Source organism: Ptiloglossa arizonensis, chromosome 14 (genome assembly GCF_051014685.1).
Source record: "Ptiloglossa arizonensis isolate GNS036 chromosome 14, iyPtiAriz1_principal, whole genome shotgun sequence".
NCBI lineage: Eukaryota > Metazoa > Arthropoda > Insecta > Hymenoptera > Colletidae > Ptiloglossa > Ptiloglossa arizonensis.
In genome coordinates this window covers 7,667,987-7,684,037 of record NC_135061.1, presented here as the reverse complement: position 1 = coordinate 7,684,037, position 16,051 = coordinate 7,667,987, and the positions used below count along the sequence as shown (strand labels likewise).

General features: G+C 48.5%; 1 protein-coding gene across 6 annotated transcripts in view; it reads left to right on the top strand.

Annotated features, from left to right (window-relative positions):
- The window catches only part of LOC143154360 (uncharacterized), a 109,266-nt gene that overhangs the window by 60,562 nt on the left and 32,653 nt on the right, over positions 1 to 16,051 (top strand). Inside the window, exons 1-3 of one of the 6 annotated variants that reach the window (XM_076326452.1) lie at positions 5,116 to 5,129; positions 5,210 to 5,260; positions 8,770 to 9,016. In XM_076326452.1, coding sequence (XP_076182567.1) covers positions 8,780 to 9,016 — 237 coding nt within the window. In that variant the 5' untranslated portion in view covers positions 5,116 to 5,129; positions 5,210 to 5,260; positions 8,770 to 8,779. The other 5 variants (XM_076326454.1, XM_076326453.1, XM_076326450.1 and 2 more) reach the window with 5 other exon arrangements.

The window sequence follows — 16,051 nt, the reverse complement described above, 5'->3', positions numbered from 1 at the left end:
CGTTTGGCGAAGAGTTTTCAATTTAGCAGAGATGGTCAAGGACACGGCCTAACTCGAAGTCTCGCGAACTGGCTTTTATAAAATTCATGACGCTTAACTGTCGCGTTAACTTTCAGCGCGATATACGATACCATAAACAGCTCGGACCGGTGACTTGGGATAGGAAATGAGTCTCTTTCACGAAGGTCTAAGAAATTCGGGAAAGCGTGGACTAAAACCAGCGACAGAGGAACTCGTTATCTTTGGAATACGTTAGCTCGGGGAAGGACGGTATCGCAGACGGTACATCTACCAACGTTGACAGGTAATCTTTGTTGCAATTGATAAATACAATTTCGTAACGGTATTTCAAGTAGAGTACAATTGTACAGTTGTACAGTTGTACAGTTGTACAGTTACATAGTATGTACGTTCTAACGTTTCGACCCTCTTTTTCAATCCTTTTTAACGAGATATTTTGTCGATTTTCTTTTCTATCCATCGATACGTTTCGGATGATTTTGTAGCTTGGTAGCGAATGGCAGAATATTGGACGCTAAAATTACGCCCGTGCAGCTACGTACACCGATCGAAAGCTTCGCGGCATCGAAAGAGAGCGATTGGATAACGAAGAGATGCGAACAAGTATCGTTGAAAGCGAGTGGAATGGAATAATCGAGGAACGAACGTAGAACTTGACCGTCACGATGAAACGAACTTGACTGTCGGTTCGAATATTGTTCGTATTGTTCGGAATACGCGAGCAGCGCGATCGAATACGTCGGTCGATCCAGCTTTTCGACGCGAGTCACCGTAGGTCGTGTATCGCATCGGTGGCCGAAAATCGTTGCAACGATCGGGATCCCTAAATATCGGTATTACGAAGGAAGCAATTCCAAGTTTCGCATTTCGAGAAAAGATTGAATACGAAGCGTCCCAGTGGCATAACGGTAAAACACGTCAGCGTGGTTCTTTGATAGGCAAATGGATCGTAGCGGTGTTATTCACTGGCAACGGCGTGAAAAGTCTCTCGTTCCAGGTTGGTTCCTCTCGGTCCGAGGCTAGAGAGCTTCGTTCCACGTTTCCTCCCTCTGCCGGGGTCGTGCTCTTCTTTGCTCTCGTCTCGGTGAACCAACCCCCACTACCGGATCGCGGTGTATCGAACGGGCTATGACGTCATTGAACTTTCCGTGACGTCACGCCAGTGGCGCTCAACCCGGAGGTAGCTCTCCCGGCCGCCGAAACGATTCGCGAAGCGAAGCGTGTCATCGACCAACCTCGAAGCCTTTCAGCGTTCGCGTTCGCGTTCGCGTTCGCGTTCGCGTTCGGTTCCTTTTCATCTGGATCGCGTCGAGCTGCCAACGGAATTATCGCTCGTTCGCTCGGACGGTGTCACGGTGATGACCAACCGACTAACATAAGAGAGAAAAGTCCTCGGGTAGGGAGCTCGTCGGGTCGGTGTGCCGTTGACGACGGACGGATCTCTCGGTTCAAAGGTGTACGGAGAGACTCGCGGAACAACGAGAACCGTTTCGCGTTAGCGACGAATGGCTCCGCCGGTCTGGAACATTGTACAATCGTACGCTGTGAATTTTTCCGAGCGTTGCAACGGTCCCCCGTTTGCTTTTCCATTTACGAGACACGATTACACGGGCAGAAACGGTAATTGGCTCGCGCTACGATCGCGTTGCGTGCCTTGCGATGGCCAGGTTTGAAATTCTTGGAATTAATAATGGCTGCGACGCGGGTATCGCTTTTCGCAACTTTCGTCGAAAGACTCCGGGTGGACCGGATGTGTGGGCACGTGTTTACCGCGAAGGAACACTCAACGGTACACGCAAGACGGAGAAGATGGGAAACCAGTGCCACCAACCCTCGGAGACCATTGATCCGACATTCCCCGTGGTGACGTCACGCTCGTCCAATAGAAACGGGTCGGAGCTCCTGGCTACGATTCAAGGATGTATTGTATTTCGCTCTCGTAAATCGATCGTTTAACGTCGGAGGATCGGGAGACTAGGATCGGTACGATTCGCCGAATGAAAATAGCACCGTTAGCGACCAGTCCGGACTGCCAGCGGAAACTTACACGCAGCTGTACGCGCAAACTTTACGGGAATTGATCCAACGTCACGACGACGCGACGTATCTCGTTCCCGATACCGGGCGACTTTAAGAGAGAAACCCCGTTACGTTGCGCGTTTCATCGAATTTCTCTTTCCAACGTTTTTTTCTCAACTCGTTCCCAACCGTTCGGAAACGGTGAGATTTGTTTTCGAAAAGAACACTTCTCGCTGAACAGTTCTCCAGGCAATTGAAATTTTCGTTCGTGCGAAACATCAAGGAGGAAAATCGTCGGTCCGTTTGACCGTTCGCGATGTTCTCTTCTCGGTGTCCCTCTCGACGTATCCGCGGCATCGGGTTTGAAAATATTTCTCGCGGAGGAACGCAAGAGACAGAGAGGGAAAGAAGGAGTAGCGTACTCTCGAGAGGTCCTTGCGCCAGAGAGGATTAAATTGCCTGTTTCTGGCACCGTTGCACGAGGGAGCGGTAACACGTTGAAATTTCAGAGATATTATTACGTAACGGCACTCTTTCGGTACCTAGAGCCTAGGCGCACAAGAACCTCTGCACTTTTGTTCGGAGGCCTCGTTATTTCGAGGGTACGTCAGAAGCTCGCACTCGTTACAGGCGTGCACTGAATTGCCGCGACACACAAACCGGCCGTATCTCGGTAGCTACGTTCGTAACGTATCGTTCTCGACAGCCGTTTCTTTATTCGCCGTTTTATCGGGCGCGTCGTTGTCGTCGAACCCGAAAACCTCCGAGTCGAAAGTGACGTTAACGACGCAAGCTCCACCAACGAGGCAAGGTAGCGAAACGTACAAAGTCACCGGGGTCCGCGAACATCCAAGCAATTTCGGACGTTGTTGGAAACCTGGACCGACTACGCGCGAGGGCGTATCTACGTTTACCTTTCTCCCGCGTTGCGATTACGGTTCCGCTTCGCTCGATTCCTAGCGACGGCTAGGACGCGAAGCTCCCCCGGATTCCGTATCCGTAAATCGCGATCGAACGGACCGCGATTCGCTCTTTCTCCCGGTCCCTCGCCCCTCGTGGTATCGTTTATTTCCCCGTAATTTTCCAAGGCTGACGGCAACCAGGTGCCTCGTGTTCCCTGATAAATTCTTGCTGAATTATTTACGAGAAACATCCACCTCGTTATCGATTACATCGCCCCGTTGGAAAACGATACATCGAATCTTCGAACACCGTTAAAGATCGGATCGGATCGGATCGGATCGGATCGGATCGGCCGGTGCGCTGCTGTACGGCCGTTAATTGCGATTCGCGTAACGTTCCGCGATTATTGCACACGTGGCCGTGTGTAAACGGGTCCGATTACACCATCGAGTACTCGTCCGATGAAAAGTTTGTCAGACGATGTCTCGCCGAGCGATAACGAAACGGACGAAACGGACGAAACAACGTGGAAGAAAATTCGAATCACCGGTTTCGTTGGAACCAAGTCGTCCGGTTCGGTCGGTGCTGAACCGGCGTGGATGCATATAGTATCCGTGTCGATCGAAAGTTCGCTAACCCTAATATCGTACCGGCACGTCCCGAGAGAGACGAAACCGGTATTCCAGAACCGGGGGAAAAAAGCAAAGCTAGGAGTAGAAAGGGGGGTAGAGGTAACCGGAGAATAGACCGGCATCAGCGTATCTAGCAAACAGTCGTGCGTTGCGGGCGAGCGGAGTGTGCCCGGTGAGAAAGGAGGAGAGAGGGCGCAGATTCCCTCGTTTCTTCCCGGGTGGGTTCCATCCCTCCTCCCTTTATCGATCCTCCTCCGGCAGCAGTAGCGCAACATCGTCGGCAGAAATCACCACCGACGGTGTCCGTAGAACCTCAGTGGGTACCCGGCCACTACACCGGCAGAACTGCTTCGATCGGCGCTCGTACGGTGCTTCACGCATTGCGTCACGTATTGCGAGCCAGTTGCACGGCCACTCGGTGGTGCCCACGCAACCGCGGATTATCAATTTCTGGAGCCCCCAACCGATCCGACCGAACGCGAGCGAATCGCAACCCGTTACGCGCCTGCCTATCGCTCCTTTGAAAACTTTCGTCGATCGGAAAAGCAAACATCTCCGGGATCGCGATCCCGGTAATGAAATTTTCGTTCGATTCGAGGTTCTCGCGACCGTTGGCAAAATATGAAAGTTTGTTCCTTCGGCGGAAGGAACGAACGGTGCGATCCGCGTCGAATAGGCGGGCATCGGGTTGGCCCCGGTCAGAGGTAGACGGGATCCCGGTTAGGGGTTACCTCGACCGTTGTCGAATCGTAAAAGTTTGTTCCGTTGGTAAAGAGAAAAGCTAGTACCAGCCACGTCCGCTTTGTCCGCGGGACCTCGGTGACGGATAGACGGAAGCCTGCGTCCTAACGCGTTACGTGGGCGAACGAAGCGGTGTTTCTCGAACGGAGCGAATTCGCGTGGCAGAGCCCCTGTATAGATACAACCCTGGTGTTCGTACGTGCGCAGTACGGGCCAGAGCCTCTGCATAGATACAACCCTGCGCCCGTAGGTGCGCCCAAGTCCCTCGCGGACCGCCAAAAAGCATCGAGGTCGAGCGGGTGGCGAGGAGTTCGGTCGACGGGGGCCGGAAACGTCCGGTCCGACCCGAACGGCCGCGAGCCAGGGCTCTTGCGCGGTTTGCTCTGCTGCAGGCGCGCAGTGCAGCCGCCGGTAGACCGCCAACACAGTCGCGGCTCGGCGATGTTTCGGCTAAGCTGAGCACACGAGGAACGCTCGTGTCGCCGGCCCAGACGGTTTTCTTTCGTGTTCTCTCCTCGTTACGATTCGTTCCGTCTCGTTCCGTCTCGTTCCGTCTCGTTCCGTCTCGTTCCGTCTCGTTCCCTGCCTTCCCGGCAAGCTACACGCGATCACGGTTAGCGTTCAGGAGCCACCGACAACGACGTAAGTGCGCCGCGACGATCCTGGTGTTACCTAGTTGCCAGTTCCTAGTGTCGGGTAAACGTATCGCGGAGATTTAGATTCACCTTTCTCGACGACGAGCGCCGATTCCTTCGATAGATAGTTTTACCCGCGAGTTGTGCATCGTTTCTGTGAAGACCGTCGCTCGAAGAGGTCAGTTCGGAGAAACGACGCGTGCCACTTGCGAGTACAGTAAGGCTACCGGAAGAGATACGTCGTTCTCGGTGTTCCAGGAAGTCTACGTTTGTCGCTCGACGGTGTCGATCGCTGGTGTCTTTGTCGAGGCGAGTGTTTACCTATGCGCTCGAACGTCTTTGCGTTTTTGTGGACGGTGGCTGCCACTTTCTCGCACCAATTCTCAGAAACCGAATCGATTTCCGGTAACAAGCTCTAACGAACAATTCCGAGCGAAACAACGTCGTCGGTGGAAACTTTGCATCGAGCGTTCCCCGCAACCTCCCCCGTTCCTTTCGGAGCAATCGATCCTTGCAATCGGGAATCGTTCGAATTTCCATATGTTCGATAACCGAACGAAACGTCTCGATTTACAATCGTTCCACGCCGGGTAACGTCCACTCTCGATAATTTAACCAACTTGAACGTCGCGATGGGACGATCGGCTCGTTTCTTCGCACGCTCGTTTAATTGCAACGGTTGCGGTTGTCGTCGTCGTCGTCGTCGTCGTCGTCGTCGTCGTCGTCGTTGTTGTTGTTGTTGTTGTTGTTGTTGTTGTTGTTGCTGCTGCTGCTGTTGTTATCGTCGCGTTGTAATCACGGTGCCCATTGAACGCGGGAGCGAAACATCGTTTTGCTTTCACAATTGCGGATTCTCGAAGCTCCGGATCCGAACGGGATACCTACCGTGCTCTCGTGTACAATTACCAGCCGTGAATCAGCTGTTAATCGCAGGATTCGTTCGTTCGAAGATCCTTTTGGCTCGAGGCTACGAACCGTCGTGACATCGACTTTCGCGACGAATCGAAACGTTGGAAAATCGAACGGTGCCTGTGTAACTCTGTCGCAGGGTCAGGTTTCGCGCAAAGTCACGTGAGAATGAGGAAAGAGCGGGTAGATCGATCCTAATTGTGCAACACGGCATTCGAACGGTACCGAACAACAGAAAACGGCATAAAAATAGAAGCCAGCAGGACGTGTACTTGGCCGTAGCCTATCCGGTACGATGTTATCCTGCCGCGTCGGGTGTCCTTGTTCTTGCGACCGCCATTGCGACGTGTCAAGGCAAAACGCATACGTACGTGTAATATTAGATCGGTGCGATAGTCCTCGTGGTAATAGCGTAATAATTTCTCCGAACGTCGTACCACCGCTCGCTCTCTCGTCGACTCTGTCTTCTTGGGCCGTGTTTCTCGCGCGACAGGGCTAGTCCCACGGGACGCTTTTACTCACGATCCTCTCGCCTCTTTAAATACGCGCGTCTACGTTTGCAGAATTTCCTCGAGGACTCCCGTGGAAACGAGAAACGAGAAACGAGAAACGAGAAAACTCTCGGTCCGTTCGGCCGATGGATTAGGTCTTTGCTTCGAAACGCAACGCAACGCAAAGTCCCTTTCGACCGGTAGAAACGAGTAGACGAAATACGCGTAAACGACCTTGCCCTTGGTAGAAACGCGACGAATCCCCGAGGTGGTGTACGTTTTCACAGTGTCGAGTGCGAGGCGTGCAACAACGAGTCGATATATTGATTCATTTCCGATAATATATTACCTCCCAAGGTGATAACGCGTGCTCGGGTATGTGTGTCGTCTACGCATCGCGCGAATCCACCGCGATAGTTATCTTTCCAAGTTTCCGCTTAACGCTGGAATTTCCCACTCTGGCGAACCTTTTCGAAACGAATTCTATATCGATGGTCCAATTAGCGCGTTCGACGATCGATCGGCTCGTTCCGCGTTACCGAGCTCCTCGAAGGGGAGCGACGGGACAGTCTTCAACGTCGGTGCAGCAGCAGCAGCAGCAGCAGCAGCAGCAGCAGCAGCATCTTGACCGCGATATCGTCTAATTGATCGATAGAAGAGCAATATTTGCAATGCAGATTCCCCGATCGTTAAGAACAAGCAGCGGAGAGAGACTCCGCGGCAAACATCGAGACAAGATGTTTCTTCTGCGCGTTCGTATCGAGTAGACTTGCAACCTTCCGCATACGTTTCGACCCAGGCTTATCCTTCTCCGCGCGAGTATCGGTGCTCGATGAACGTGACTCTCTTCGAATTTTGGAAGACCCACTTTGCCCAAAGTCTGATTCGACGCCCAGGTCCGAAGCGTTCAAGAATCCTGATCGGTAAGATCGTCCAGGTGCTTTGCTCTCGACCAATCGCGCCAGAGTTAAATAGAACAACGATCGTTGCTCCTACGAAAAACTTTTCGTGCGTGTAGTACGAGCGATCGGATCGACGCCATCGTTGCACCATCGATGGGCTCGACACGGACGCAATTGCATCTCCGTGTAGACCGCAATGAACGAAGGGTGCACGACCCAGGCGCGGACGACGATATAGAGCGGGCCGCGTGTATTTCTAGAGCAGTCGGTTAAGAATAGCACGGCAAATAGACGGTTGAATTAAATATAGCCGGTGAACGACCGGGAAGTAGATTATGAAATTTCATTGAAGTCACGGAAGTCCGTCAGGACAGTTCGTCGCAGGCCTCCTCGTTGTTGGATCGCTGTTCTCCGAAAAGGCCTAGAATCACCGAGCGCCTCGATATAAAACTGGGCCTCCGCGAGATTCTTCGAAAGAGGTGAACTTCTATCGCAGTTTCGCTGTTGATATCGTCTTTACCGATGTCACCGGATATGCTTGTCGGAGGGTCGTTCCGCGGCTAGTGCTCGTCGTATAAAGGCTCGTACTCGTTTCGACCGGAAGATACCCTCGATATCGTCCATTTATGGCCGGTGGTGTTCGCACAGAAATAGTACACCCGGGCTGGAATAATTGGCATCGGGCGAAAGCTCGGCCAACGATACCTTTCGTCGCAATTATCCTCAATGGTACCTTTTCATCGCAGTCGTCTGCAACGATACCTTTTCGTTGCAGTCATCCGCAACGATATCTTTTCGTCGCAGTCATCTGCAACGGAAAGCTATTTCATCGCAGATGTTCCCTCGTGACGTTAACGAGGATTATGAATATCGAAAAATGAGGAAATAAAGTCGCTCGCGATATACCCCGATGCCTTGTTTGGCGACTCGGCGCGGAAAAGGAATTGCATGAAAAAGAAAAACGAAAAAAACGAAAAAACGAAAAAACAAAAAAACAAAAAAACGAAAAAAGGAAAAGGAAAACGATTCGATGGAAATCCAATAACCAATAGTCGACTCTCGGTGACCTAAAATTCTTCGTTCACCCGGTGAACGTTATCAGAAAACTGAAATTCCTCGCGCGAACGAGCAAACCAGTTATCCGCGCTTTTCAAACTCCGTTGCGATACTTTTATCCGAAGCTTCGAAACGCGTAGGAAAACTATCGTTCCTCTCGTCCAGAATGTTCCGTAGGAACGATCGGTCTACGGATTGACTCGACGAGCTACTCGCTTTGTCATTTAGCAGCGTTCAAGGTTCACAGACTCGCAGCACACGAGTATCAACGCTGGGTTATCGGTTGCGTGGTTCAAGGCCGAACAATTGTAACGAAAGAGTGATCCGTTCGAGCGTCGGATGCTACGTTTTCATGAAAAGATATTACGAATAATTGGACGGCTCGAGTAGCCGTCGGTTAGGTCTGGAGGATCTTTGTTTGTTCGTTGGCCGGATTCGAGCGTTGTCTTTCAATTTTTAGGTGATCAAACATGCCAGCTGTACCGGCCGTGGCCGAAGGTGCTGGCCAACTGGAGGACCTGGACGAGCCACCGGAACCTCGAGTTCGCGGAGTCAGCGGACGAGCCGGCCTGATGAAGCCGCTGGTTGTCTTGGCACTTCCTGGCATGTACCTTTTCTACAAGTACAGCCAGTACAGGCGGGAACAGCGCGAACTCTCCCGGAGAAGGGTCACCGAGAGGGAACTTCAACATCTTCATCATAAAATCGTGAGTACTTGGACCTCGAAGAACCGGTAGTAGCCAAAGCCCACCCCGATCGATCGTTCGATGCTTTCGACCGAGAGAAATTATCGAACGATCGTTACCAGGTGACGATCGTTTGTAAACGAATTACGAGTTTCCTTTACAAGTTTCATTCTAAAATTACACGTTACCGTCGGGACCAAGTTTCCCGACTCTTGATAAACCGTTTGCTTCGCTCTTACGCGCACTCGACACACAACAGACTACGTTGCCCGATGCCCGAAGCAATTCTCTCGCTGGTCCCACCTGTTGTGACTTCCAAACAGTTCTATATTTAGGAAGAAATCAATTTGGTATTCTCTTCCTTCGAAAAAAGGAATCCGATCGAACGATTCGCTTATCGGAGCTTATTATACTTTTATCGCGATCCCAAAGTATTTCCTAAGGAGTCGATAAACACGTGGCTCGCGAATTGGAACGCTTTCCCGAAATACACAGAAGGAATAACAATTTTAAGCATCTCCCTATTTTCTCCCAATAGAGAAATTCTTTTACGTGCAACCGTGTACGGGCATCAAAGGAGAGCTTATCGGTTCGTCGAGAACGATGCTTGTGAGCTTTTCAGGTGCAACGATGACTACGATTATCTAGAGACGATAGCTAGGGTGAGGCGATAGCTGAATACACGATATCCGGGGAAACAGATACGGAAGGATGAGGTAGGATGTACTAGAAAGATTAAGAGAGCAAGAGAGAGGGAAGAAAGGTTCAATTACCCGAGGTTAATGTGATCACCACTCGGTGGGAAGATTTTCTATCACCTCCTAAAGGCTAAAACCATTTATTACAGTGTACTCGGAACCTTGTTGAGCGTCCTTAGCTTAGAGGGTCCGCTTAGTTTTTACATTCCTCGAGGTGCACTCTTTCGGGACGTTGCGTTACGATCGACGATCGACGTTCGAAGATGAACGACGAACCGATGCGCGCTACATTCGTGGACGTTGAAATTTTAAACGATATCGATCGGGACAATCGCGATGCAGGATGAAAAAATCGAAAATTTTCTTTTCATCTCTTTTGAAAAGTTGAACCGTTTAAAAATAAACGTCCAAAGTTTTCACGAATCTCGTATAAACCGAAACGTGACCGGTCAACGTATTCGGAGAAAACCAAAACGCGTAACGATATCGTAGGAGAAGAGGTATTCGAGGATGTAGCCTCGAGCAGCCAACGTATGTGACACAGACCTTGGTAAGATTTGATATCCTAGCAGCTCGATGAGAACGGATGAAAAGGACCGGTACCTCAACTAGGTTACCGTTCCTAATAATGTCAAGAGGTATGTCGATAATTAATCGGATTTGTTCCGTCAGTTGGAATCATTTTAATCTTGAATAAGAATTACTCCTCCGAGCGCCTAGCGTGTCAAAGATTTACGACCAGAAATTCTGAATACGTATCGATTTCTATACATCCGACGTACACCGGCTGATTTAGCTCGCTCCCCATTAGCGAGAGATTCTTTTCAAGCTGGAATCTTATATACCGACGATGATAGCGTATCAGAAATTCGATATCGTTATTTCATTGAAGGAAATAATGGACGGTCAGATGTCGTCCCACCTGTCCATTGTTGTAGTATCTTGTTCGTAGTTGTCCGATCCAGCTCGTAGTACGAGCTCGTTCCAAGTCGAGGTTCCAGTCGAGTTCACTGTCTACCAAAGTACCTTACCGTGGCTTTTCAAACTTCAAATTGTTGACGAAACTTGGAACGCATAATTGTCCACGGACCTTTAACGCAAATTCATCGTCCGAGAAGAAAATCTGAAATTCGAAACCTTTGTCGAAGAATTCGTTTATCGAAGAACAGCTCGATCGTTTCTTCCTATCGATATCCGGACGACTCGTGATCCGATTTAGTTCGCGGTACTAGTTCCGCGGAATCGTCCTGGACTCGATCGAACGACACGTCGGGACGTGTCGGCGCGAAGCAATCGTTCGTGGGTCACCTTCAAAAATCGTCACGATCGTTTGTAGTTCAGTAGGTCAGCGAGCAGAGTTGGCCGAGTCCGCTAAAAAGGAAAATGAAAAAAGTGTTCCTGTCAGGAAGACTGCCAAGGAGCAGTATTCACGGCCGGTGGATCCGAGGATTGGATAGCCCGGATACTTGGTGCGCTCGGTATGGCCAACGTTCGAATCCATTTAGCTGCCGTCGCTCCTTTGATTTACGATCTCTCCGTGCGCGTCCTATCGGAGACTGGAAACAATGATACGATATTCGATTACCGCGAACCGCGAATTCGTTTCGAACGATTCGGACGACTTCTTTGCAACCACGGAGAAGAGTCGTCCGTTCGAAGATCGCGAATCGATGAAAACCGATTCTTCGAGATCCATCCGACGGCCCGTTCCAAACGAACGAATAATCGTGGACCCGTGCTGGACTCGCGTGTCGGTAAACGACGTCCTTTTTAGACCTTATCGTGGCCGAGTCACCCGCGGTCTTAACAACCTCGAGAGTGAGAGAGAGAGAGAGAGAGAGAGAGACAGAGAGGGGGGGAGGTCGTTAAAGATTGCAACGAATCACCAGATTATCGAGAATGTCGTTAGAGTCTGTACTTCCACGTTTGGAAAATTTCTTAAACGTTCTCACGTGCGAGTAAACGGCCGAATGCGAACTTGGAGTCTCGCGAGAAACGACGATTGGTCGACCTTGCGCTTACAGACCTAACCCAGATGTCGACCAATTTCCGTATAAATCGACCAATCTGGAATCTCTCGAGAATACTCTCCGTGGTTCGTGATTAAGAAACTGCTACCGTTTCTATATTATTGCGCGTACTTGCGCGAGCTTTGATATATTTTTGAAAAAGTTCGAGATCACCGACGGAACCCTCGACCTTGGCGATAATACGGTTACGCAGACCTGGGTAGGTAAAAGTTACGGAGACCTTCGCGGCTCAACGCTAGACGCCGCGGTAGATAAGGTGCACGCCACCTCCGCGTTAAGATCGCCATCGCTCGGTGTACGTGAACCTTAACGCCATTCGTCCGCCCTGGCCAAATGCTTCCACCGTGTGGGAAAAAGGTGGTTTTCTTCCTTCGACTGACAAACTACTCGGGAATTTCGCCCCCTTACTTTCCATTTCGACCGTTCTCACCACCCGGACGACTACGCGATGCAAGTTTTATCAAAATTCCCTCACGATGGACACATATATTTTTCGGTTACTTGGAAACAAATATTTTTTAAGCGTTTTCCGACATCGTTAATAGGATCGGAAATTAATCAGCGCGTACGTTTCGTGTTTCATTATTTTGGCACAGCATAGATTTTAAATCCAGATATTTAATTTCTTTTACATTTTGCACTCCCAATAAATTGTCGAGTTCGACCAATCGATATTAACTTTTCATCGATTTGAAACGTTTCAACTCCGTGTTGAAAGAAGAAGAACGAAGAAAGAGAATAAAAAATTACAAATACGGTACAATCGACACAGGTGGGTTTCGTAAAAGGTCTTTGTTCGATTCCGACTCGGTGTATCGTTAATCTATGAAACGAAAATAATACGTACGCGCGTGGAAAGTTGGAGAATAAAAGCCGTACGTCGATCAGCGAATCGCAACGTTCCCGTTTCCATTTTCTATCGGAATAACCGTATTATTGTATCATTCGTGTAGAAATTAATTACGCTACATCGATCGAAGAGCTAATGTCTTTCGAGCGTTATTCAATGAAACGTTATTCGTCTCTCGCGATACGTCGATGGTAGCTCGGTTTCCCGGTGTATATCGAACGCGGTCGTATCGACTCCGGAAGATCGTAACCGTCTTCCCTTGGGTGTAATCGAGTTTGTTCAAAACCCACGTAAATGTGACTTCGTCCCTGGTAATGGATAACGCACGAACGGTGCCAGTGAACTCTCTCCGCGACAATGAATCGACGTAACCTCGACGTATGCGAGCTCGTGCCATTTTTAGCTCGCGATCGTTTCAATTTTCCTGAATGAAACGGGCTCAATTAAGAAGAGCGAAGTAGATTGACAAATAAAACAGCGACTGCTCGGCCAATGACCTCGCAGCGGCTCGGCATTAAGGGTTGATAATACCATTAGGTCGGCCGCACGAACCCCCATAATGCGCAGACCTTAGAAATGCCGATCGATGCAGCTTTCCGCTTTCGTTGGATTACACGAGGTTTGTCCACTTTTAGGAACATAGGTTTCGAGGATTATCCGTACAATCGGATGGGTACCGTGTTTCTTTTACACTGATGGTAGTCCGAACACTTTAACCGATATTATCGAAAGCTGTCGCGACATCTGCCGAGATAGAAAACGGAACTTTATCGTCCGCGATAAAATGTTAACGTCCGCGACACTCTCGTGGAAATTGTCCCTTAATTTGTTCTCCCTCTCTGTTCCTTTCTCGGAAGTTATTATTTGAAAACGAGGACCGGGAGAGATCGATTCGGTTCTCTCGGAGACATTGCTGCCCGGACGAACCGTAATACGAGCATACTATACACGCAGCTGGAAGGAAAAATTCTTTCCAGACCGTACAAGGTACACCGGTACGAGCACTCGCGGTTACTTCGATCTTTTTATTCGAGTCGACTTTGAAACGGGGACAAGTTTTCTTTCGACGACGAGAGTACGAAATGTTACGCGCTGGATTTTCTCTATAAACGGAAAGTTAGAATTCGGTTCTCGAGTATATCGTGGACCTAATTACTCCCTGGCCTGACCCTTCAGTTTTAAGGAGAGACTCTTAAGCGTGCACTCGGACGGTGAAGTAATCTTAAAAGTTAACGACGTTGTTGTAACAGATATTCGTTTATCTTGGTGCTCTGCTACTTTAGCGGAAACGATAAGGGTAGCTCGGCTACCGGGACGGCGTATAATGGTCATCAAAATGCTATTATTCTGGGTGACTGCCAGACCTTGCGAATCGCAAACTTTTACTTATGTACACGGATCGTGATACGTAAGGTTTAAACGGTTAATTTCTTCGACTATTAACCGACTTTGGCTCGGTGGATTATTTTATTTTTCATTTCTAACGAGATTCCCGCCGGTTGAATCTCGCAAGGCCTCGGAACTGAACGTAACTAAATCTTCGAAGATCCACTTCGGTAATCTTCTTTGATCGTCGTCTCGCGTTAATTAGAGATCGCACTCTTTCTTCCGTAATCCCCGTTTCCAATCTTCGATGAAAAACGTGCTCGCAGAGAAGAGCAAAGTTCGTTAGTTTTCGCGGGCGTGGAAACAATCACCAAGAGCTCACGACGCCCACAAGATCGGATTATTAGTTTAAAAGCGTTGCTCGTTTCGAACATCGCAACAAATATTCCCACGCTTATTGCGCAATCGAACGTTTCCTTTGATAGTTTTTGTTACCCGACTCTTGAAAATGCTACGGCTTTGCTGGCCAGAAGCTGTAATTCCTGGCGATAAAATTTACATAAAAATGCCCCTTTAAAATGCCAAGGAAAACCACCGGTCGTAAGAGCCAGATCCAATACTACGAATCGAAATCGTACAATTTCGAAACAAGACTCGCGATGGGCTGTAACTCGAACTATAGTATTCTCAACTAAGCGGACATCTGCTTTGACCGATCGATGGATCGAGATATCGAAATTGGTAACTCGGTTGAACTCGTTGCTCAAACACGAGACCGAATTATTACAGTTTCTTCGTTTAAATTCGAAAATAATTCTCACTCGTCGAGTTTCTCACGATTTACTATATTATTGAAATCGAAGACGAAGAAGAGTTTCCATTACCAAATACAAATACTATATTATTATTATTGTTGTTACTTTTCACGATGACGTTTTTGCGCGAACTTTGCGAAAAAGGAATCAATATTATAAAAATAAGGAGAGAATCGAAGATATTGTTTCGAATTTACATCGCAATATTCCATAGTATAAATGTCAAAGTGTCGAAGAGAAAGGTCCGTTCGTACAGCGTAAGTACGTGCAATTTATTTTAAAATATTCATTTATAGCACGAGAGAACTAATTGTCCATCGATTTTAAGTAAAACGCTACCAACTCTACGCGGTAGAAACTTTTGCGGTTGCAAAGTTCTTCAACTTATCGTACCAACGGCTATAAATATAAAATACGATACTATTTTCAGCGATCGTGATCAATTGGATTCAAGATTTATTATTTTCGTAATTTATCGTACCGATAATAATCGCGAGTCGTTACACCGAATGCGAAAGATTCGAATGTACTTCTTCGGGAACATTTCGAGGGGCGTTTAAAGAACGTTGTACCAACTTGTACCTTGTTCGTATAAACGAACCTTTTCGTTAAATTTTCGTATCTGTATCACAGGGATATCATTGCGTTGTAAATTAGGGAATCGCGATCGTAGAATTCATCGAATCGCTCGATTGTTTTCAATTTTATGACCACTCGATAGACGTCGTGCACCGCTTCAAAGTATAGCGTTGATCCTGAAATTGTTGCAGACTCGGGAACGAGCCACGACAGTTGGGACAGGTAGGTGTCTTAGGAATTGAGCGCTGTTATCTATTTCCGGCACACTCGTCTCTGAATGTGTCACGGATGAAAGCGAGAAACAACGAGAGAGAACGAGATGCTCGTTTCGTGTGAACATTTCAGGAAGGGATGGAGATAACCATACCGTACTTCGAAAGACGGAAACTAGGATGTAGTAAATTTCCGATTTACGCGCTTAATTCGTTAGAAAGCTTTCCGGGAAATCGAATTGTATCTCGTGCACGAAGAGAATGCCGATTAGTCGCAAGTACTATATTGCACAGGATGATCGAAACGTTTGACGCGACGCGACGCGACTCGCAATTCCTATCGAACTCGGTCTCTCTTTTCTCCCTGTAAGAAATTTCGTATACAATATCACTATGAGAAGTTGATTCAAGTTAAACAGGTTCGCGTGTATTCCTTTACGAAAAGAAACATTTGAGTAAGAAAATTTAACTCGATATACTAAAGTGTATACGTAAATGGAGGTATAACGAGCTACGCGCACACTGGAATGGAAACTTACAAACGAA